The sequence below is a fragment of the Corvus hawaiiensis genome, chromosome 5, assembly GCF_020740725.1.
Source record: "Corvus hawaiiensis isolate bCorHaw1 chromosome 5, bCorHaw1.pri.cur, whole genome shotgun sequence".
NCBI lineage: Eukaryota > Metazoa > Chordata > Aves > Passeriformes > Corvidae > Corvus > Corvus hawaiiensis.
The window spans coordinates 51,958,854-51,983,885 of NC_063217.1; the positions used below are offsets into that span (position 1 = coordinate 51,958,854).

At 35.9% G+C, this 25,032-nt stretch overlaps 1 protein-coding gene across 2 annotated transcripts in view; it reads right to left on the reverse strand.

Moving 5' to 3' along the window:
- Positions 1–11,932: 11,932 nt before the first annotated feature.
- Positions 11,933–25,032, reverse strand: part of FSTL5 (follistatin like 5) — a 277,053-nt gene continuing 263,953 nt past the window's right edge. For both annotated transcript variants that reach the window (XM_048304427.1, XM_048304426.1), the window contains one exon: positions 11,933–14,370. In XM_048304427.1, the coding sequence (XP_048160384.1) occupies positions 13,668–14,370 (703 nt within the window). In that variant the 3' untranslated portion in view covers positions 11,933–13,667. The remainder of the gene's footprint in view (positions 14,371–25,032) is intronic.

Sequence of the window (25,032 nt, forward strand, 5' to 3'; positions counted from 1 at the left end):
GATTTCATAAACCAAAACTAATAAGTGCTTTACCGTCCAAAATGTTCATCCAGTCTTTTCTCCTTTGGTATTGATATGCTATATAACCAATTTTAACTATTCAATAGGAGGAAGTTACTATAGACAGGTCTTGCAGAGTAATTATGTTTTCAGGAATAATGAAAGGATGAAATGTACAGAAATTAGATGAAAGATTAAATAGATCTTTTCAGTTCCAAGAACAGTTGATAATGCCTGTTATGGGTATGTTATACTCAATGAACTGTTATGGCCAAAAATAAAAACCCATAAAGTTTCATACAGAGCCAAGAATTTATTTCTAACCTAATAATAATGTCAACAGTCTAAATACAATAGGGCCAATTAATCTTGCTACAGTAATATTAAGTTATAGTCCAAATTCATGCTGAAAAGCCTTACTATTGATGTCATTAAGATTGTTATTCAACACTTAACGAATAACTACTTTTTTCTTCGGTGTTGTATTCACTGCTAACATCTGTTGCATCACAGGGTCAATTGTACTTATCTCCATCAAGCAGAGAAGTGGTGGCAGGCTATCAGCATCCTGAGTTGCTTCCAAATAGGGCTTCAGTTTAGGTGTGTGTACAGCATCCCTTCTGCCTCGCTGCTGGCATTCAGCTGGGACTATCTTTACATGCTTTCTTATCACAGTCTGCACACTGAAGTTTGAAAATTGCACCATAGCCTCCTTCAACTTTATTTGCCATAAGGGGCTACTGCTCTTTAGGCAAAGAGTGAAAAACCTGGTCTGTCAGACCTTTACATTAAAGTTTATTCACAGGGGGCAACTAAAGCTAGGAATTAATCATTAGACCAACAGAGAATTATTAAGAGGAGATAAGAGCAGCTCAGGCCAAGGCAAGTCCAGACAAGTCCTGAGAGCTTCACAATCAGGTCAACACAAAATCTGTAGACTTTTACTAGCCATGGAAAAGGTCATATTTACCGTCTTACTGGCAGGGAAAATATGGCAATAATGGCCAAGTGAAGCTCACTGAAAGAGCAAATTGCTTCAGTAGATTATGCAATGACAGAATTTGACTGCTCAGTCATTCTATTTTGAAAAGAGAAAAATCATTGAACAAGGCCTAGGATGCAGCAAAAAAAAATGGAGGGATCTGAACAAGACATTAAAATAGTGAGGTCAGCAAGTTATGTAAAAAATGTATTATGGCAGTTAAAACACTCTGTAGGTGGGGAAAAAAAAAAAAGTAATATTGGCAAAAAACCCACAAACCCAAACAAAAGCCTACACAAGCTCACACATTTAAAAATTACCATGAGTTGAATGTCTCATGAGTTGAAGCAATTTTTGTGCTTTAAAAGTATTGAGACGAATTTTCTCTGAACATATGGATCACTGTACAAGAAACTTAGGTGTGGGATTTGTTTTGGAAATCGTCACATCCAAGATGCTGCTCCAAGAGAGCATCTTCAAGTGCGGCAAGCCCTGGAGGTTTCACGCCCATCCACGCGGGAAGGATGGGTGCTGATGCCACACTAGATGGCAGTGCTGTTCACGGAGCAGGCTGCCTTCAAGCCTTCGTGTGGGAACGGCTTCTCCAGGGATACATCTGACTCCTGCTAAGTGATAACTTATCGCTGTGTTGATGGCTAAAACGAAGTAATGCGCATCTGGAAAAAAATAAAAGCACAAAGAAAAAAAGACTGGACTTGATATGATAAATCAGGAATTTCTATGTAGGCTGGATACGAATTTGGAAGCTCAGATACTGTTGAATGCATTTCATGTTTGATATGTCCAATGAAAAAGCAGATTATATTAGAAAATCACATACTGATCACATGCAGAATTGTATGTGAGTTCACAGTGAACAGCAAAAAGTGTTTTAATACTACATACAGACCTAAAGGAATTATTCTGACACTTAGAAAGTAGAACAACACATTTCTTATCATAGAATGGTTTAGGTTAAAAGGAATCTTAAAGATCATCTAGTTCTAACTCCCCTGCCTTGGCCAGGGACAACTTCTACTTGGCCAGGTTTCTCAGAGCTCTATTCAACCTGTCCTTCATATGTTGTTATGAATTCTCATTCTAAGAACATGCTTTTCTATGGAGACATCATATTCCAGGCAAATGGATTGGTGAAGACTGGGGAAAAAGAAAAGGGGAAAACATTATTTCAAGAAACACAAATTGCTCTTCTTAAACAATTTCAGTTGTACATGCATCAGTCATTCAAGCAAACTCTCTTGTGAAATTTGTAGAGTAATGTGAAAAATAAAATGTCAGTTGTGGGAAAAGCCCCTTTGCATATATTTCATTGAAATTCCTTTCAGTGATGACAGTTAGGAAGTTTTAACAAATCTAAAAGCATAAAAGACTGCCACATGAATGTAAAGATGGAAAAAAGTCAATCCAGCATTCAGTTCCTTCAGTAAAACTCTCCAGAGAGCAGAGAAGATGCTAAGACGGAGTCTACCCAGACTTTGACTGACTGCATTGTTGCTGACCTGGCTGCAGCAAATTACCTCATATAACCTCACAGAAGAAAAATGTATTTTATTCCTTAAGACCTAAAACCCCCCAAACATTTTAACAAAGTGCATTTTAGTAAAGTATAAAAGCATAATCCTAGAAACACCAGTTAAAATATAGCCTACCTGTGGAGACAGGTAACCTACATTTGAGTTTGACTTTCCCCATCCTGGAATGTTCTAGTTCTTTCTCTTTGCAAGGCTACCTCAGTTTTTATAGCATTGAAGAGCTTTTAACACTTCACTCATGACAGCATGGGTCAAGAAAGCAGTAATCCCTCACAGAGCTTCCCTGAAAAGCTGAATCCAGCAGTACTCTTGATTAAAGGTTTGTAAAAAAAGCCATAGACAGTGCAATGAGTGGAGTAACAGAAACAGTCAAGTTTTAACAGTGTACAGTTTCTGTGTGGTGCCTAGAAACCCAACAGCAGTGGTTCAGGACTTTGCATGAAGCTAGAAAGGCAGAGGAGTACAAGTTGAATGTAGGCTAGCCCAAATTCATTGATAAGGAGAGAGCTATAGAGTCCTAGAATACAGTATTTTTTGGTGTTTCCAACAGATATATGGAGATACCAATGCCGTTGTACAACGTATTAATGAAATGTCATGTCAAAATCTCCATATATTTCTAATCTCTATGTTCAATATAGAAAAGTTCAAAGCTGCTAGAATAATCGTTTAGGTTGGAAAAGACCTTTGAAATCATTGAGTCCAACTATAAATAGGCTCATGAAGGTCTGTGTTTGTGAGATCTTTCCTTCCCAGAAAAAAATTTCCTTGCTGGTTTCTTCAGGGTATGTTAAGAAGGAATGGTAAAGAGGAAAAAACTGGAAAGATCCTGCTGGTAACATTGTGCCTGAGACTGTGACAAAAGTTGCTGACAAATTCAGAGACAATTTGGCATTGTGTACTGAATAAGCCAGCAGATCCCACTGAGTACTTGCAGGGTTCCGGGATAAAGGTGTTTTCCTCAGAATGTCACATAATGTGTATACTCAGCATAAAAATGAGATATGGCACACAGCCACATACTGCTCCAATTCAGGTATTAGCAAGAGACAATATTATGGGGAAAAAGAAAATCTTTAAGATTTTATAAAACAAAGGAATGTTAACAGTGAGAACAGTGCCACTATTGTGACTGAGGCTTCCAGTAAGCTGATTAAAGTTTGTTTGTCCCAGACATACTGAATTTTTAACTGGAGTCTGACGCTATAAATGTAACAAACTGAAAAAGTCCCATTATTTCCTGCTTGCAGGGCCTTCTTTGCATGTTTTTCCAGAGTTAAGAGAAAAGCTACCATAGTTACTTTGTGCAGCAGAGGAGCAATTCATAGAAACTCTGGCATTTGCTAATAATCTGCAAGAGTGTGGAAACCAAATGGCAGCTATTTCAGTGAAGTAGCAGAAAGCTCGCTCAGCTTCTTTTCATATTGTCACTCATATTGCTTTAATAGGGAAAACAAACTGAACTAGTTTTCTGGTGTGTCATTGTTTCTCCCAGTACTTTTTCATTCAATGTTTTAAACCTTATGGATCAGAAGTGGTCAGGACTTGCTTGACCTGCCTTGAGGTCAGGCACAGTACCTATGTCTTATAAACAGAAGAAAATACTTGCTTAGTTTATGCTTATAATAGTAACGTGGACTATGTTCATTAGAATTTGTACACATTTTATTTGAAAAGTTAATTTGTGACATGCAAGATATTATGATGCTTTATACACTTATCTTTTCTCACAAAACTTCCATTCATGTGCTGTGAACTCCACTGTATTCCCAATAGTTTTAAGTTTCAGACCTACGAAACATGTAAAATGCCCGAGTACAAAATTTAGATCCGTAGAAACTGCGCTGACCTGCCTCCATAACTTGGGCCTGTAAATTCTCCTGTGCATGTCAGCTTTCTCCAACATATTTTCTAGTGTCTGCTTCTGAGTATGTCAAGGTCTGACTATATTCCCACAATGCTAAGCAATTTGAAGACTTATTTCAGACCCATGTCAGCAGAGAGTAGGCTCTTTCTGTCGCAGAAATAGTGGGGTCTAATGCTGCAGAGGCTTCTTACCCTGTCCTTGATATTGTTCTAACATAAGCAATCTGATCAAATTAATAAAAATCAATCTGCAATATTCAGTATAAATATAAAAGCCTGGAAATTGCCCACTAATTTATTTATTTTGGGGTGAGTAAAACAAGAAAGCCCATTCAGATCAATGACTTCTATCGAGTTCCTTTCTGAGCCATCAACTCTTCCCATGCTGCATCAGAGGATCCAGGGCTTTCATCTGTGGGTGTGAATGCCACTTCCAGCTCCAAAGTTCAGGTTAAGTTCTGTTTCAGTCCAGTCCTCCATCATTTCTGTTTCTTTACAGAAATGCTCAAACTATGTTAAGCACATGTAAACACCAAGACGACAGTTAAGTCTGTGACAAATTTTACCCTTCAGCAATCTAGGACATACAATTGCGTGTTTCAATTCATTTGGAGAAATGCTAGACATCCCCACATTGTGTCTCATTTGGATTAAACCATTGTGTTTCTGCTCTGTAATGACTCTGTAGTGTGTGGCTCTGTGGCACTCCTCTCAAATGACGACAGACTTGCTTCATTCTTCACAAATCTTGGATAGTCAGCACTTTCAGAAACTAAGCTGAAACTAATTTATCCTACTGGAGGACAAGAACAACTTCCCTAAAATCAATTAAATCACACTAAGCAGCAGATGGAACCTAAGCAGAATACTGTACAATATTTGGTAGCAGAAAAAAAAACCCCACCTTCTGTGTGATTCTTAAAGCTAAGTACTGTAATAGCAAAATATATTTTTATTTTCTTGGATTTTTCTGTGTTTTTATGTTTTCTTCTCAGGTCTGTTCAGGATCTGAATTTGCCAGTGAAGTGTGCCAAGGGTGTTTTCCTATTCTAGTTAAATTAAAAAAAAAGATTGCCTTGAAGAACAAGAGAAGACATGACTGGCAATACAACACTATCTGAACACCAGAGTTCTTGAATTTTAACCATGTAGTTCACTTGTATAAACCAATACTTAGAAAAATTCTTCAGAATTACTGAAGCCTAGAATAAAAAGAGGAAAAGAGTTTTCTATTTTCCTGCTATTATATGCCTACGTGTCAGGAAAAAAGAGGTATTTGAAGAATCGAAGAATGATTTGGAATTATATCAATATGAAAAGATTAAAGAAAGAGTGGGAATATAATGATCTCAACTCCCCAAAAGTTTGTCATTCAAATGAAAGTATATTTGGAGAAGCAACAGAGAAATTTAATTCTGTTATTTTCATATTACTAAATTATCACCTGTCTGTGAGGTGTGTAAATCATGATCAATCCCAGTGAATAAAAATCTACAGTCAATAACTGAATCTCTAAATAAAATAGGGTTTAGTAGATCTCAAAAAAAAGTTTTCTGGTTAAAACTTAAAAACAAGCAATAGTAGTATTATGGTATTAACAAAAGCCTTAAAGAACACTCACATTTATTGAACCGAGAATATTCAGTCCTTGGCACATTTAAAATATTTAGGAAACCAGAAAAATACTCTTTGGAACACCAGGTTCTCATGTATGTGTGATGATCACATAAGCCCTTCATTTTTAGGGTAAAACTCATCAGATATTTAGATCTTTTTGAAGAAGGGCTTCATTTATATACAAATATTTCTAGTTTTTCTCCATTATGGCAAGTAATTAACTAGCAGTTCAATCCCTCCTATGAGGCCTCTACCCTTAGAACATCATAGCTTTACTGTGTCTCATACACATTTATTTACATCAGTAAACAGAATGAGGGCAAGAATGAAAAATGGGAACACGCAATCATTTCTGCTATCAGCACAAAGGAAGATGACTCAAGTAGCAAGATTTCTGTTACAGAACTACAGGTTATGGATGCCAAAACCAGTATTAAATGTGATAATGAAAAATAATAATGAAAAACTCAAGCAACATTTTAACTTCTCTGAGCAAAGTGCCTCAGCCCAAGACAGCACTGACTGAAATTCTGCTAGACCCTGTATTTTAGAGAGCTGTGGGTAAGGTTTGGTTTGAAATCTGGAAGGCTTGTCTTCACCACTTTCTGAGCCCAAAACCACTTAAGATTCCTGTACTAAACTGAAGCTAACTCTTCACCCACTTGGTCCCAGCCACAAAGGGCACTGAACAACTTCCACTACTCTATCTCCTTGTACCTGTCAGCACAGCTGGCATGTGAAACAGCAGGAGGTAAACATAAGATGAAAGTACTACAGAGCTCCTGGCTTTTGTGTCCCACACAGATCTTGAATGATGTGGTTGTATCTCTCTCTCATGGCTTTCCTCCTTGGTACACACAAAATGCTGCTGCTAGGGGGTACAAAAGGCTAGCTCTACAAAAATAAACATTCTCCTACAGAGTAAACAAAAAGATGCAGAAAAATTAGGCAAACACCTCTCTTCAGTGAAGTGAATGAAAGGTGTTCTATTTGGGTTTTAAATAACAGTCAGAGGTTTATCACAAGACCGAGGTCATCCAAAGTAAATAGAGCTTAGCAAAACAGGTAAAGTAAAAGCAATATCTTGTGGAAATGTAATATGATTTGAGATGAAAATGATTAATCATTTCAGCCAAAATTGATCTGAGCATCAAAGACAACTCAAAAGCTCATGCTGATCTAGTGGGAAAGAGGCTCAGTCCCATAGTTAAATGTTTCATTTAAGCTTACAAGGTAAAAGAGGATAACATATTAATGCCAGTAGGACCAGGGAAATGACTGCCACTCTGGACTTGGCACTGGTGAGGCCTCAATTTGAATGCGGTACCCAGTTCTTGGCTCCCCACTTCAAGCGAGACTTTAAGGGGCTGGAACATGTCAAGCACTGGAGCTAATGGAGGGTCTAGAGAATAAGTCCTATGAGGAGCAGCTGAGGGAGCTGGGGTTGTTAAATCTGGAAAAACAGGAGGCTCGGGGTAACCTTATCACTCTCTACAACTGCCTGAGGGTGTAGCCAGGTAGGGTTCAACCTCTTCTCCCAGCGACAGGACAAGAGGAAACAGCCTCAAACTGCACCAGGGGAGTTCATTAGGAAGAATTTCTTCACTGCAAGTGGTTAAGCATTGGAATGGGCTGCTCATGGAAGTGGTGGAGTCACCATCCCTGGGAGTGTTCAAGAAACAACTGAACAGGGTGCTCAGTGCTATGGTCTTGTTGATGTGGTGGTGTTCAGTCAAAGATTGGACTTGAAGGTCTTTTCCAACCTTACTGATTCTATTATTCTATGGTTCTAAGATAGCACAAATGCCACCCCAGATGTCCACTTAACTGGAAATACAAAGGACCCAGAAGCCACCGACTGGTGGAGGAAAGGATATGAAGGTCCAGCCTGAACAGCAGTAAACTATGTAGTTCTGTTCTCAAAGTATAGGGAGAAAGTTTATTTAGAAATCGTATCCAACTACAGTTCACAAGTGTATCTCCTTACTTAATCTTTACATAGAGAAAATGGATATTTATTTACAATTTTAATTAAGACACTTAAAAACTAATTTTGCTATAACTTGGAGACTTAGCTCCTCTTCCCTTCTCATTTATGCAATAATTTTTCCTTATTCTGCTGTTTCTACTTGTTCACAGTATTGGCTGCAACATTAATAATGATTTAGCATAGGTCTGCTGAGATGGGGGTGAGAGGGGGGAAAGCAATCTTATTGTGACAGATTCCAGGATACTGGAATTCCACCATACTGGGGTATGGTGGATTGTGGTTTGCTTTTTTTTCTTGAATCTCATACAAGGAGAGTACTGAAAAATTTTACCAGGCAAGTACATTTTTTTTCATAGGTATAATGACAATTAAAAGGAAAGCATATACCTAAGTTTTCATTACTAGAGAAAAATATAAAAAGAAGCATTGCACAATGAGAGAACTATTTGTCCATCCTTGTGTAAAGGACACATACCTGGAGAAGATTAAAAATAAGAACATTAACATCATGACTTGTAACAGGAGGCTATTTTTTTCATCTATTAAATTAAAATAAGAACAAGTTTAATATTCATAAGCTAGAAGAAGCAATTTTTCATGCATTAGTTCTAAATAGAAAAAAGCAATTTCAGTATCTTTCAGTCTTTTATCAGTAACTGAATTTGTCATACTTTGTGAAAGACAGCTCACTGAAGACAGTTTAAAATCATTTTTAAAGTAGTGGCACACCAACAGGGCATTTAACCCATTAAGAGGTGACAGGCAGGATAGATTCAAGTGAAATATGTATTTGTAACTCCTGTTCATGAATTTTTATCACTGGTCAATAGATTTTTGACACATAGTCTTGTTAGTACTTTCTCTGAAAATTTCATTCTAGGTTACTATTTAAACAAAACAAACACCTCTGCCACCTTCCCCCCCCCGAAAAAAATCCAACAAAAAAACAATCAAAAACCCCTCAAATCCAAACAAAAACACCCCAATATAAAACCAATATAAAACCCCTCGAACAATCTGGAAGTTGAATTACCTGTGCTAAGGAACCTAAGCATATCTTAGATGATGATCTCTTTAACTCTCAGATTACAGACCTGTCAGAATCTCTTCCTTCCTCAATACAACAAGGAAATAGTTCACCACACTTTGTTGCCAAGACTGTGTTGTGTTATACTCACTGACTGTAAAATAAGTCCTAACATCAGCGTAAGTAAGATTAAGTAAGATTTTGTCCCTTTCTTCCAAATTTAACTATTATGGTGATTCCATGAAGTACTCTAAGTACTGATTTTTTTTTTTTTTTTTTTAATTCCAGTATTACATAAAATGGATTGACAATGTGTGGAGGTAGGAGTCCAACACTCCCTGACTAGGTTCTTTTAGAGGTTCCACATTGGAGGATTTAAAGTTTAATATCAAATTTACTTGACATAATTGTTGTTTCATGACATTTTGATTTAGTAGAGTATTACAGCAGCACACTGAAATCGTAACAGAAGCATGATGTAGCTATTGCAAAACGCAGTTGAATCACCATGCAAACATAGTTCCATCACCAGTCCCAGTATTCTCATCATCATGGTGCTGGGTGTGTCAAGTCACCAGAAAGATCAACAATGGCTGAAACAGGTCAAGCCCATTACTCTCTTCTAAGTTCATTTTAGTAGCTGGCCAGTTTTCAAAGTGAACATTAGGTTGAGCCACACGTACACTTTCTCTCCCCACGCTGCTCTGGCTAGTTCAGAACAGTCTCCACTAATTATCCCAGGGAAAGCTGTTAATACAACCTGATGACTCACTGGTAGAGATGTGTATCTAAGACAAAGTTTACTTTTCAGTCCCCCTGAAAATGCAGCTTTCTTTACAATAATTGGTCATTCTTGACATTCTTCCCTGAGCTCATTATTTTTGCCCTTCTCCTCCGAGTCTTCCTCCATTGTGGGGAGATTGGTCACAGTGAAACACGGTCAGTGTGGTGCAAGTGCAAAGGGTCTCAACTGCTGGGCTCCATCTCACAGCTCTCTAATTAGCGTATGTATGTACAGAATGACTTTTTCCCCTCTCTCACCTCATATGCTTTCTGAATTTGGCTGAAATTAGGATTTTTAGATACAAAGTTAAGACTATGTTTTTCCTCATTTAACAACAGTATTCACAAAAAGATGAATTCATACTTACGGGTTATTACAGCTAAATAATGTTTAAATATGTCCTTTTTTAATTCCTATGTGTTCTACATTTTAGTTGCTAACCTCAAAACAAAGTTTTCAGTAGGTTTCTTTAGGAACTGCTTAAGATGAAGACCAAAATGCAAAGGACAAACTGATGAGAGATGAACAGGACTTTATATTAAAAGTGTTTCCTTTGAAGACATGACCATAGTTATGACGTGAGTTCTCCTATCTCAAATTGATTAGTAAGTTAACAGATCATTTTATTCCCCTACTGAACTATACTATAAATGCCTAGAACAGTTTGACTAGAAAAGCTGAGACAAGGACACACTTAAATGGCTATGTTCACATTTGGACACAGAATGGTAAGAGATCTTATCTACAATGGTTTTCTCAAGTTTTCCTTCCCTCTGCCACAGCTTTTTTTCAGATACATCAAAAGGAGCACTTACCTCTGCATATTTCATCCTGTGCAAGTTCTACAATCAGCTTGGGATTTCCTGGAATCCAAGAAACGTGTTCTGGATTTCAAATGAGAATATCCTTGGTTTAAAGTGAGATGTTCAGAGCTAAGGATTTCAAGTGACAAAACATATTGTTTTTCGAGTTTTGCTTAGGCCATACTTCAGCCAAACCGTAACACTTGCAGGTTTTACATTAAACCCAATCAGAAACTTAAACAACTAAAATAAATTAAGTCTCCTGTTGTTTCCGTCCCCAAGTCATAATGATAGAATCACAAGACAACTGAGGTCTGAAGGGCCCTTGGCAGGTCTCTAGTCCTACACTCTGCTAGTCACAGCCAGTTCCACTAAAGGTCAAATGGGCATAATCCAGACAGGTGTAAAAAACACCAAGGATGGAGACTGCATAGTCTCCCTAAGCAACCTGCTCCCATGCTTGACTGTCATTGCAGCTTTTCCTTACATCCAGTCTGAAACTCAATTTATGCTGCTGTGTCTTGTCCTCCTGCTACACACAGATGTGAAGAATCTAACCCTGTCTCTTTTATAACCTCCCATGGGTACTGGCAGGCTGTTCTTAGGCCTCCCTGAAGACATCACCTCTCTAGGTTGAAAAAGCCCCTTTACATCAGCTTTCCTCATAGAGCTGCTAGCAAAAAATGGGAAAAGGTTCCAGCTCTTCCCGTCATTTAGATTAAAGCTTTCAGTCAGGCCATCTGTATTTGAGAAAGCTGAACTTCAACTGTAAGAGCTACGAAAGCAACCACGGTGATCAAATATTTGTTTAACTTCACTGAAAAAACAATGGTGAGAAGTTGTGACCATTGTTTACATACAGAGTCTGGAATATATTGTCAAAAAAGAAGTAGAATTATTGAAGGCAAATAATAATAATCACATCACTCAACCTGCTGGTCATGTCTCTCTTGATGCAGACCAGGATGCAGTTGGATTTCTGGGTTGCAAGCGCGCACTGCTGAGTCATACTGAGCTTTTCATCCACTAACACTCCCAAGTCTTTCTCCCTAAGGTTTGCTTCAATCCATTCTCCACTCAGCCTGTACTTGTGCTTTAGATGTACTAATAGATGAGCTTTTCTTTGTAGCAGCCAAAGGAAACTTTTCCAGTTACTTAAGAAAAAAAATTCTTTCCAACTGCATATTATTTTGCATATACATAAATACATCTCTTTTCATACATCTGTATAAAACAATAGGTGCTTTCAAATAGTCAGTTTTACTTGCCAGCTCAGTGTGGCTGATTGGATGATTCACCAAAGTCAGGACTGTTTAAAATTTATGGGGTTTATTCTCCTTTTGTCAAGCATTTTCTACATACAGAACATTCACGTGGTATAAATTACAGAACAAAAAATGCATGAGACAGACTACTGTAATTGAGTAACAGACAGTTTACATGATTATTGTTTGTTCACAAAGGAAAAGAGTTCTTAAAAAGGAAAACAGATTCAGTAGCTAGAAATGTAAGCAAATTTTTATCTCAGTTAAATCTACTTACCAGGAGGTTTGCTCAAGCTAAAGAGAGATCTACTGTACCACACAGGGCAGAATGCTCAATGCACACAAGATTACAATGCTAGAAAATTCCAGATTTCTAAGCAATTTTACACAATCTAAATTGCAGTAAAACTTTGTTTAAAAAAAGGTATTTTTTTTCTGATTGCCTTCAGTAAATGGAGGTCATTTTAAGAGCTTATAAGCATTCTTTAGCAAAAAACATAATAAAAATAAAAATACTCTCAAACTTCTAAGTCATTGTTCTGAGTGTGGATAGATGTTCACTGCTGGCTTCCTATTGACTTATTATTCTATTTATGGGAATCTTATTTTTCCCATTTACATGTTTAACCAGTGTTAGGACACTAAGTAAACAAACTATAAAAAATACAAAGTTTTTGTTGTTTCAGTTTTTTCCTTTTTTTTTTTCTTTTATATTAATCCAATTGGATGCATGGACTAGAAAACCTGTTGAGCTAACCAAATGTTTTAACAAACAGGAATCAATGGTACAATGAATAAGCAAAAATGTTATCTACTGATTGTAGACTTCAGTTCTTTGCATTTTCTTCATTTTCTTAAAATGCATTTTCTTTATTTTTAATTAACTGTTTCCTCAATGATATAAGTGAAGTTTTGTAATGCCAGGTTTTTAGAATGTGGTATACTCTGAAAGGATGTGCAATATTTCTCTTCACTAGACCTGAAACTCCTTGCTGATGCCACCCTGTGATAGCTGAAAAAATCTATTTTTTTTCTAAAAAAAGGTTAAGCTTCTGCAAGCAGCTTTCTCAACTAAGACACCATAAAAATAAACTCCAAAATGCAGTGATCAGAAAACACTGCAAATATAATTTCTGGGGTTTTTTTTCTTGTCCATGTATGTTGCACAACTTGACACCAGGAATTTGGTAGCAAACTTTCTTTCCAATGGCAAGCAATCCTGTAGCCACAGTGGGAAAAAATTTTATAATTTCTATGTTTGTCTTTCTTGTGAGACTTTCGCTTCAAGGCACAAAAAGATTTAACAGTGGACTGGACAGGACATAATATTTCAGCTTAAGGAGTCAAAGGTTGTTCTACATCAGCTCTTGCTTTGTGTCTGAAGCAAAACGTAACAAAATTTGAATCATATTTAACTCTTCCATTTACAAATGCAAAGTACCATATTAAATTCCCTGAAACTTTTTTGGTTGGTTTTTTTTTTTCCTTCTTCTTTTACAATAATTTATTATACGAATCATGAATTTCAATATTTAGTTATTTCAGTCAAATAACACAATCTCAGTTGATAATTAATAAGGAGTACCATCATCAAATAGCCATCATTTTAGTCACTTTTATGTGGAAGTTGATTCAAATTGTGTACATGTCAAAGGAATAACAGGTATAGAAGGGCTTAACAATTAAAAATGAAAATTGTGTAAATTTGAAGAATGGTGTAATTTAAGTGCAATGTACTGTAAAACTATTAACTCAGTAAATAAATATCTAACACAGATCCTTATGCTTCTCCGACCCAAATTACTGTGTTGCCTCTCTCAACTTCAGTGATTTCACAATTTAACTTATTGAGCCGTCCATCCAGGATAAACAGAGATTCCTTGGAAGGGGTCATGAGATACTGACCAAAAAGGCCACTGTCTTTTATAAGACGGTTCTTACTGTTCCAAGGCCATTCGTCTGCCTTGATGGGCTCCTTCAGACTCTTCACCATTTTAACCTTGCCAGAGGAGAGCTCCATGAAGAGAACATCAGTTTGTGTGCTGGAGCTGCAGTAGACATTGTACTGATGAGCTTCAGTGAAGGATGGCTGAAAAGCTACATCAGATATGTGCAAATTAGTGTGAATGTCAAATGCATCCTGTATTTCTCCTCTCACTGTGATGGACTGGATCCTCATGAGGCCTTTTGCATCATCAATGCTGAGAAGGTAGTGTCCATCTGGGGAGATATGTGGCACGCCCGTCACATCGCCGTTGTATCCGATCACGGAATCAGTAACGCTATCCACGATGAGCTGCGGTAGGACAGCCCCGGTGGTGTCAGGCTTACAGCAGATAAAAAGATATCCTCCAAGATGTGTATAAGCCAGTGACTGAGGAATGCAATTATAATCCTTTAAACTAATTGTCTTGATGTACGACATTGTTTCTAGATCAATTTTCTGGAGCATGGGATCGTCCTTATGAAGAATATATCCAAACCTGAAAGGAGAAGCACAAAACCAAAGTCAGAGCTACTTGTGTGCATTATATATGAATAGAGAAAGACACCATGAGCTAAGGAGACAAGTTATTACGTGCAGCGGAGTATATATTGCTATATATCTTAGCTTCAGATGTTTCAGATATTAAGCAGTTTATAATATTTAATTTTTAGTGTTCTTGTAAATTAGAGTGCATAAAAAAAAATGCCTAAAACACATTTATCTGATTATTGGGAAAGTTCTTTTTTCCTACTGACATGAGGGAAAAGGTAAACATTACTTTCAGCATATCTATTCACTTCTAACTTTTACAAAAGCCAGGAAGGAGAAAGAGATTAAATATCAATAGATAGTACACCCCACATATTTGAATTCAGTTCATACAGCTCTTCGACTTACTTGGGAACATCATCTTAACCCAGTGCTCATTGTTATTCAGATAATTATCTGAATCTTCCTTATTTTAATTCAATAGAAATTAATATCATAAAAGGACTTAGGTTTATGCCTCCTAATTATCCAAACACCATATTTCTTACAATTTAAATGACCCTTTATGCTCTTCCATACCTCAAGGAACTTTCACTGAACATGAATAATATGGTTAAATTTTTAAATCCTAGAGCTGATTGTTTTTAACCTTTTAAATATAAACTATATGACTATTCTTTAATGTTAATGTATATACTCTGACTGTACAATCAAATATATATATATATATGCAAAAAATGTACTTCTAAATATTATGGAGTCATGTGGAAGTATACTAGCTTTACTTATCTAAGTAGCTTTCACAGCACTTTTCCCAAACAGCTGTTTTCCTTTGGCACATTTCTTGGCATTTTCCTCTGAATCTTTGATCCTAAGAATGAGGCTGTGTAATAATATATATAATCTAAAAAGCCCTTTCACATCCTGTTGATTTAAAGCTCTATGACAGTCAGAATGCTCCAACAATTGAGTCGACAAATAACACAGTATTTTCACACTATACTTGCAACCCCAGTGTATTTATTAGTCAGTGAACCACCAAAGTAATAGGTAAAAAAGGTTTCAGGACATCGTTCAGTCAGTTCCTCAGTATAAGACAGGGTGAATTACATCTGCACTTTCTACTGAATTGATGTAAGAACACTTTTAATTTTAGCCCCACCTTCCAAAATCCTTGCATACTGCTGCAGTATCATAAAAGCACAGAACTAAAGAACTATTTCTGTTGGAAGGGACCTCAGGATTTCATTTGGTCCAAATCCTGCCCAAAGAAGGGCCAGCGTGAATCAGATTGGCCGCGATTACAATTTGAGCTGATTATGAGATCATTTTTGACTTTGATTATTCTGCCACTTATAAATACATGAATTCAGTCATCTTGGTTAGAAAAGTGTGAGTGAGGTTTTACGAAAGTCATGTCTGGAGAACTTGGAATGGATAAATTACCATTACTTTTCTACTCATGAAGTCTGCTGTTTTGTCATAGAAAAGATTAGGATCATCAAGCAGAATTTAATTTTTAGGTTTTTTGGCCACATAACATCTGTTTGTTAATCTTTTTTGGTAGCCATAAAGTCATTGATTTCTGGTTCCATTATTAGTTAGTAAGCATTTTTCAGCTATAAGAAAGAGACTTGTGCTGTATTATGTACAGAATCATCCTGTAATAGAAAAGGTTAAATAGGTAACAACACTGACATTTCCCACGTCTCCATGTTTAATAACCAGTTATCTGGGCAGTGGTTACAAAAGGACAATAGAATTGGCTTATTGATTGCCTTTTTACATAACAATGCTCAGCAACAATCAGTGAACTATCCAGGAGTGTTCACAAGAAGATAAAGGGAAAACAAGTAATTTTAAGGTCAGTGTGATGACAGGCACTTAATTTTAATTAACAGTAAATTAATTTTCAGCTATTATAATATTATTTAATCCATTTTAATGAAAGTACATAGTACAGAGAGTTCTTGCTTTAACTACTTTTGATCTCAATTTTTTGCAAACACACAATAAACTTTTTGTGTTTGAGATTGGCAAACTGACCTTGGGATTGAAAACATTATTCTTCTCTTTCAGTATACCAACATATAGTCATGGGAAAAATCAGGAAATCTTTTTTAAAAGTGAAAGAAAGGGCTCTCTCAGAGTTGCTTTTATCTAACATGGGTATTAAACCACAGACTTATATCCAAGTGAAATTTTCCAATATACATAAACATACACCAAATCCATACTGAAAACACAGCAGTCATCATCTACATGATTAAATATATAAACATTTTTTAAAATTTGGCCTGTTGTTTTCAGAAACTGTATTAAACACAGTAATAAATTGTTTTCTGTAAAAAAATCAGACATTTAACATTTGAAAATATTTGATCCCTTTTATTCTATATATGTGTTCATCATACTTCATGGTACCTTTATTTAATTCAGGAAAAAGACTTAAAATCTCACTGTATGATTTGAGTTGCATTATAGTTTCTATCTTGCATGAAAGAAAACACAAGTAATCTTTAAAAAAAAAAAAGGTAACCTTTTTTAAAAAACCCAAATGAATTCTTAACCATTTTCTACCACAAAACAAATCTAAGAATCTTAATAGATATATTTTAAACTGATCAAAACCTAAACCAATTTTTTTTCATTTATCATATATCAACCAGACAAGTAAGAAGAAGAAATCTTTGCGCTGCTTGACAATTTATTTTTTTTTAAAGATTATTCCAGGTCATAAAAATGACCTTTTTCTAAAGTAAAACATAAATGCAAAACAAGATTAGCATCAATTATCTAAATCAGCAAATCTTAGTTGCTGATTTAAATTGTGATTAAAATGAAGGATTTAAATCAATGTGATTCAAAGAAATCTGCCTTGCTTATGATTATTTGATTAAGCAGTATTAATGATCAATTTATGTGATATTTTTTTCATTCAAACGTTATCGATTTCAAGAGGAATATATAAGTTACTTATCTTTGCTCCTCAAATAATATTCCCAGAATACGTGTTTTTGAACGACAGGTACACTTAACCTATGTTAACTTTGGTTGCATAAACCCTCTGATTACCAAATCTGAATGTGTTGCCTAAGTTAAAGAAAAGGTCTTGCCTACCTTCCCTGGGGGTAACATCAGCTGAAAACGTGGAAAGACTCATGTTTGAGATCTAGCCTTCCCCACAGAGGACACTGCCACTGGTTTGTACACCAGCTTCTCATTACCTAGTGGTACCTAGGTACACTCTAAACTCTGCCAGTTAAAAGGTTTGTATAAGCATTCCCCAATGCATGCCATTAAGATAAATTTTATTTACTGTGGAATAATTAAGATCCTTTAAATGTTTTTTTGTTGAATAATATGGTTAGTGTCAATGAAGTATCTTAGGAGCCACAGAAGAATGTGGACATAAACCTTCCCCCTAGCACAGGCATGTTTTTAAAAAAATTATGCTTGTCCACAGCAAGGTTCTCCAGGTCTCCACAGTTAGTCATCAAACACATTTTATAACAAATCAGCTGATAACATACCATGTCTCAAGTGTTTTAACCTAAATTTCCCAAAGAATTCTTGTACGGCTTTATCTGTCTTTGTAATATTTAGTTCACAGTTCAAAAAGCCACAAGTAAGAAGCTTACAGGATCTTGGACAGATTGTTCCTGTGATGTAAACAGTGGCTTCAGCTTTGGCAATTGAGTTTAACTGAAAACTGTAGAAACCGGCTTCAACATTCTAACCACCTTATCTGATGTTGTATTTATTGCACCTGGGAGATCTACTGTCCCTTGCTCTGGAGCTATTAAAGAACTTGATTTTATATGCTACAGCGGCCAACCATAGATATTCTGATAATCAGTTATACCAGAATGCCTGTTTAAAATGTATCTTACTTTTAAAGTGTGCAAAGAGCAATTTAATACATTTTTTTCAGAGATTGTTTATTTTCAACTTACAACTGTTTACAGCTATCCATGCTATTCATTGCATTTTGTTTACTTCTGAATTGGAAACAAAGGTTTGTGAGATATGCTCTCTTTCCTTCCTTAAAGTATTGACTTCTCTAGCCCTGATAAAATATAATTCTATTTTCTCGTAACACTAACACGCAAAAGACTTTTTGCTTTATAAATGTTTTCTAGTTCAAACTTTAAAAAGTCACTACTTTGGACAGAGATGTAAAGTTAGCCTAGAACGTAATATCTCTGGAGCTGAATACACTAAAAGATCAGTTATGTGAGCAGAATAATACACTGAACTTAAGCAGTAGTTTTTACTTACTGATTTCAAAGCATTGCACAGATAGTACATAGTGTAAAGAAAGCTGAATGACTGGCCTAAGGCTAATAATCCATTGGCATAGTCTGAGTGAAAATACAGGTTATCTAAGGCCCAACATGGTTTCTAACCGATCATGCTATAGGCTACCATTGCAACTGAGGTACTAAAGAGATGGATGTGAGAATGTACACACAATAAAAATATATAATTTTGAATAAGAGTATAAAAAAATCACTCTGTCAAAAAAAAAGTTTTTGATTACTAAAAATAGACAGAACTTTGGACCTGGCTGGGAGAGAAGCTGCTGAACTTTCACGAAGGATCTACCCTTCCCAAAACCAGAAGTACAGCTGCCAAAAGTAATTTATTGGAACTAATAGGATTTTATCAATACTACTGTTTAAACAATTCTTTCTTGGCTGTCATATTGCCTGTAACGTTTCAGTGCTCCAATTAAAATTCAGTCAAGCTGGACAGGGATGTAAATACCCAAACAGCCCAACAATATGGATAAAAACAAGGTGGGGGGGAAATCATTTAAAGCTGCCAGTCGTCTTGAGTGTAAAAGGATTTGGCAAGCTGTGTGTTTGATATGTTTGTCTGCCTGTTTCAGTGAGAGCTGTGTGGTTGGAGTTTTGAGAAGCTGAACAAATCAAGAGAGGTCTGTTCCTGTGCCTGTGAGGTTTGTGAGGCTGATTCTTAGTCTCTGAGAATTGCTAGGCAGAGGTGTAAGGATGGAAAAAGTAATGAAGTTCTGGAGGAATGATACAGAAGGGAAAAGGGGAAGTGAAGAAAATTGATAAGAAAAGCTAAGATTTCCATGTCTGGTATAGTTTAAAAAAACAAACCCAACAGAAAAAACAAATAATGAGAAAATATACTTTTGTTACCTGAAGATGAGAAAGTACTTTCCAAGCCACCGGCAACTGAGGAAGGTGATAAACAGGTTTTTTTTATAGGGACATATATATCTGTCAGGTTAGATAATTTGTTCCTAATAATTTTGAAAGAGTTGACTAGCTCTTAGCATTTTAATAAATCTCAGAATAACAGGAAAATTTGGAAAGTCTAAAAAAAAAAAGACTTGAAATATTCATAAGACAAAGTCAGGTATTCCAGCTAAGCTGAACAGCTTGATGCATATCCAAGGGAAATAATAAAATAGATGATATGAGAATGAACTACAGAAAATCATGAATATAACACCATCAACGTGGGTTTATGAAAAAATTAATTTTGTCAGACAAACCTAATTTAATTTTTTTATTAGTAAACTTTCTGAAGGTAACTGAGTATCAGAAGGGCATAGCTTTCTTGGAATAAAAACTGATACCTGAAGGAAAAATAATTTATCTGTAATAACATGTAGTTGTCAATGCAGAATCATAATTTTACAGGAAACTTCTTGGTACAAAAGCTGATACTTCGCAAAATTTTCACACATGATTTGGATGTAAATATGTATCCATGACACTAAGGTTGTAGATAATGACAGCAAAATCATTATAATCAGTTGCTCATTCAAGCAAAATGTGTTCAAAGGTAGCCAAGTGTAAAGTTGAGCAGCTTCACAAGTGAATGAGGAATGTAGGACATGAACACAGACCCGTATCCTAAAAACCAGCAGCTATAAAAGATTTAATGATCATAGCAGACATGCAAGTCAATATGAAATCTGAGTCTAATGAGTCAAAACCAAAACCCAAAAGCCTCTGACCCTCTGTGAAGTCCTTGGAGATATATCCAGAGAGAGGTAAGAATAATACAACAGACTCATATTTGTATTCTGCACTGAGGAGACTAAACTGAGAATTCTTTATGGTTTTTTTGTTCGGTTTTTTTTTTTTTTTTTCCTTTCCATTTCTGCCCTCCTAAAAAGGAATATTAAAAAATTAGGGGCAAGGACAAACCTGAAAATTATTTGTGGAATGGAGACAATGGTTTTATGCAACAGTCTGAATCCAATATAAAATGACTGCATACTGAAACCAACAACTTTAAATGAGGAATAGGTATTTTTTCCTAACAATAGGGACAATGTACCATTGCAACCAATTACCAGAGATATGATGAATTTTCTGTGGTGGGAATCTCTGGTAAAGATTATACTACTATCTACTTGGATAAGTAGATGTAGCTTCAGAAGTATCAGATTCATTATCTGAATCGCTTGATGCCTAATTGAAATGTTTAAATTCTAAATTATATACAGAAAGTCAAAGAAGATATTCTCATGGTCTCTTCTAGCTGATGAATATATGAAACATCATTTTTTTGGCTTTGTTCATATAATCAAAATTGCATAGGTACAATAGATTTTAATCTTATACTACTCATTCATTTGATGCTGAGATACTAAGAACCATAAAATCATAGAAACCTCAAGGTTGGAAAAGACCTTTAAGATGATACAGTCCAACCATTCCCACAGTACTACCACCGTTACCCCTAAACCACTAAACCACATCACCATATCATCCAGATGCCTCTTAAACACCTCCAGGGATGGTGACTCCATCACCTCCCAGGGCAGCCCATTCCAATGCCTGAAAAGCAGCAGCCAAGTGTTTAAACTTCATGAAATAGCGGCGATTTGACACAATGCCTTAGCTCACACACACACACACACACTAAAGTTGAATGCAGACAAATCTGCCTTTCTGCAGGACTGAGGTTGTGATCCCACTTTTCCACGCACTGTGTAGAAAAGAGCTGGTTTTTAAAACTTACCTTACACTGTTTCTGATCTTAACTAATTGTGAATTTCACACACTAGTTACTAATACTTTTACAATTACTGATCTTTCATACACACACATATATTTTGAAAATAAGCATCCTCCTTGACAACATATTGGTCTCCAAATTCAGGAAGCTTATGAATTGCTTGTAATATTACAACCATATAATGATAACAGCTATAATTTCATGTGGTGTGAAGGATGTTCTAAGGCTGAATGGTCATTCTTTTGAGGTTTATGGATCTACATGTAGAAGATCATGGTCAATAGCTTGGAGGAATGCAGTTAGATCACGGAGACCTGCTTCAGAACTGTTACCTGTTTACACACAGCAATGATCAATTGCAAATAAATTTTAGCCCACTGTCCAATAACCTAATTGCTGTCTTCTAACTAACTGATTAATCTGTCTTCCCTTCTCTACAGTATTATGAACCTTCTCAGCATACCAGTGTCAGATTATTAACTCTGCTTCCATTGCCAGATTTGCCTTCATCTTTCTGATGAGAAGACAAGAACAACTGTAAAAAAAAATAGTACTTACCAAATTTATCAGAAAAAAGTATTGCAAGTCTCTAAGGTGACAGTTTTGGACTGCACAGGCAAGTAGATTGGGGGATGCAAAAAATGTTGTCCTCCAGTGGTGTCTACAGAACCAGCAAAGCAGGGACATCTCACAAAACTGATTATCAGTGAGATTTTTGTATGAGGTCTTGGAAAACCAAATCAGTAAGTGCATGTGCTGAGCTTTGACTACCTCAAGATATCTTTTTCCATTCCAAGTAAAGGAAAGCTATTAAATCTGAGTAAAGAAGTCTGCATTAGTACTCTATGTTCTATAAAGAGCTGAACCCAACTTACAAAGTAGCCATAATATTGTAACTTTCCAAAGCACTTGGTGACTTAAAAGGATTTAAAAAATACATCCATTCATAATTATGTGATGAAATTGTGTCTGTCACCTCTGTGCAGTTAGCCTGGTTTTTATGATTAAGCTGTTGGAAAACAAGTGATAGTTGAGAATACCTTCACTTTTCCTGAATGTTTTATGTTGATGGAATATGCAGTGAAAAGTTTCCTCTCATATAGCTTAGTATGTAGAAGCCTCCCACTGCTCATTAATTTCTGATAAATATTTATGACAATTTCGACCTTATGTCTCTTCTATGCAGTGAAATCATGCACAGTATCAGACAGCACATAAAGGCATTTGTCACAGTGCATGTTGGAATCACATGTAACTTAAACCTGCCAGACATAAGAGCAAATCTTTACATTTCCAGTAATTTTTTGTACAGTCAATGCAAGTGGGAACTGTAGCCTGTGGGCATATCACTCCAATTGGAGTAAACGCTAGAACTGTGAAATCTGTGATTGTTTCTTTCTGCACTTACTCCATATGAACAAACAATAAAGATTTTAATCCCAGATTTTCAAGATTTTTGACCATATGTTGTGGCAAAAATTTAAAAGAAATAGGACTAATTATACTTAGCAACTCTATAGCAGTTTCTGTAAGAGCAGTATACTGGTTTGGCTGAGACGGAATTAATTTTTATCATACCATAATTTTTATCATGTATGGTGCTGTGTTTTAAATTTGTGAACAAAACTGTTGATAGCTCACCAATGTTTTAGTTATTGTTGAGCACTGCTGGCACAGCATCAAGGCCTTCTCTGTTTCTTACTCTGCCTTCCCCATGAGTAGTCTGGATGTTTGCAAGAGGTTGGGAGGTGACACAGCAGGCTACCCCAGGGATATTCCATGACATGTAACATTATGTTCAACAATAAAACTTCTTCCAAAGTAGCTGTTGCTCCTGCTAGGTGGAAGCTCAGCTGCTGGCTGGGGACAGCTCACCACAGGGAGGCATTAGTTTTCCATAATGAGCTTTACAGTACCCAGACAAAGGGGAACTGAGGTAACTAAAATTTACTTGTCCAAACCAACTTAAAAAAGATGGGAAGAGTATCCTATAAGGTGGTAATTGTAAAAAGCATTTAAAAAAAAACAAAACCAAAAAGCAGATTATATAGATGATTGCCTTATTTTTTAAAAATGAGAAAAAACTTGCCCACATATATAAAGTCACATAATTACAGTGACGAAGTTAACAACATTATAAATTCTGTGTTTGTCTCACAAAATAAATTCAAGACATAATTTTTCAAGTATTTTAAAGCATTTTAAATGTATTTCAAATATGGGATTTTGCTCCAAGTTTTATGGAACTTGGAGCCTGTCTGTAACACATACAGAACAAAAAGAACAGTAAACCCAGGAAGTCCATCATTCTTTTCCCAAAATAGGTATCATAATTACCACTATCCTATTTCCTGAAAAACAACCTGAAAACTCTCATTGCCAAGCTCTCATTGTCAAAGTAATCCTTATAGCAAATCAGATTATTGCTCTACCAAAACTACTGCTCTCTCTTGCTCGCATCAGATTATCAAATGTCTCAGAGTGGGGGAAATCTTTCAACAAATCTTTCTTTGGAATAATGTGCTCACAGAAACTTGCCCATCACTGAGAAACAACTTATGACATGAGGCATTAATATTAAATTTATATTTTAAAAGGTATCAATTTTGGAAATCTTACTGGGCATTATTATTATACATAAATATTGTCCGTTTTTACAAGTATTTTCACATCCTGTGTTTTTTCATACCTAATTTTCACAGTATTTTACCTGCAAAATTTCCATCACCTTAAGTTCCATCATTTGTGTCAGGTAAAAAGGGTAAAAACCAAATTTTCTTTTCCTTACATGCTATACAACTTTCACTTATGAGAAAATAGGAAAGTGCAGAGTATCACACTATAACAGGATTTATATAGCTGCTGCCCTTTCACTGCCCAAAATAAATTATTCAATCACCACCCTTTAAGGTGGGGGGCTTTCAAACCAGAAAAAACCCCCTCTGTTAATGTAGAAAAATGTTTTATTATGGTTTAGAACAAGTAGTGCTGGTTTTACATAAAATTCCTCTCAAGTTCTTTAACAAGTCTGTTCAGCTGAAGTAGCACTGACTCTTGCTGAGTTCAAGAAGAGTATTTTGCTTTTGAGGAATGAACAAAACTTTCTTTTCCCCCTCTCAAATACTTCACTGTTCCTGTATATCTGTTATGTCATTGCTATTTCTAGCTATACCAAAAATGATTTGAAAGTCATTAAACAATTTAAAATGTGTACAGCTTCCTGCTCTGGATTTTGTGGGTTTGTTCCATAACAAGAACCTAGATTTCAATAAATTAATTAGAAAATGTATTGTAGAACTATCATTGGTAGAATGTGCTATGTATAGGTAGTTGTAAATGAACCTGAAAAACAGAAACCTGACTGAAATTTTTAGTGACTCACCCAGTTCTGTGGGAGGTTTCCTGGTTACAGGATGTCACAATTATGTCCATAACTCTCCATCTTCATCACCGCAGTACCTACAGAAGTTTTTTTCTTATTTCTAGTACTGAGAAAAGGCTTAATAAGAAACTTATTCCAGAAGGTCAGTACTTACTGCCTGAACTTAGCACTGCCACATTTTAGTATCTCTTTCCATATCTGAAAAGGGTTGACATTATTTACAAACCAAAATACATAGCCATTGCACAAGGAGGTTGTTTATTGTCAAGCCTTTTCTGA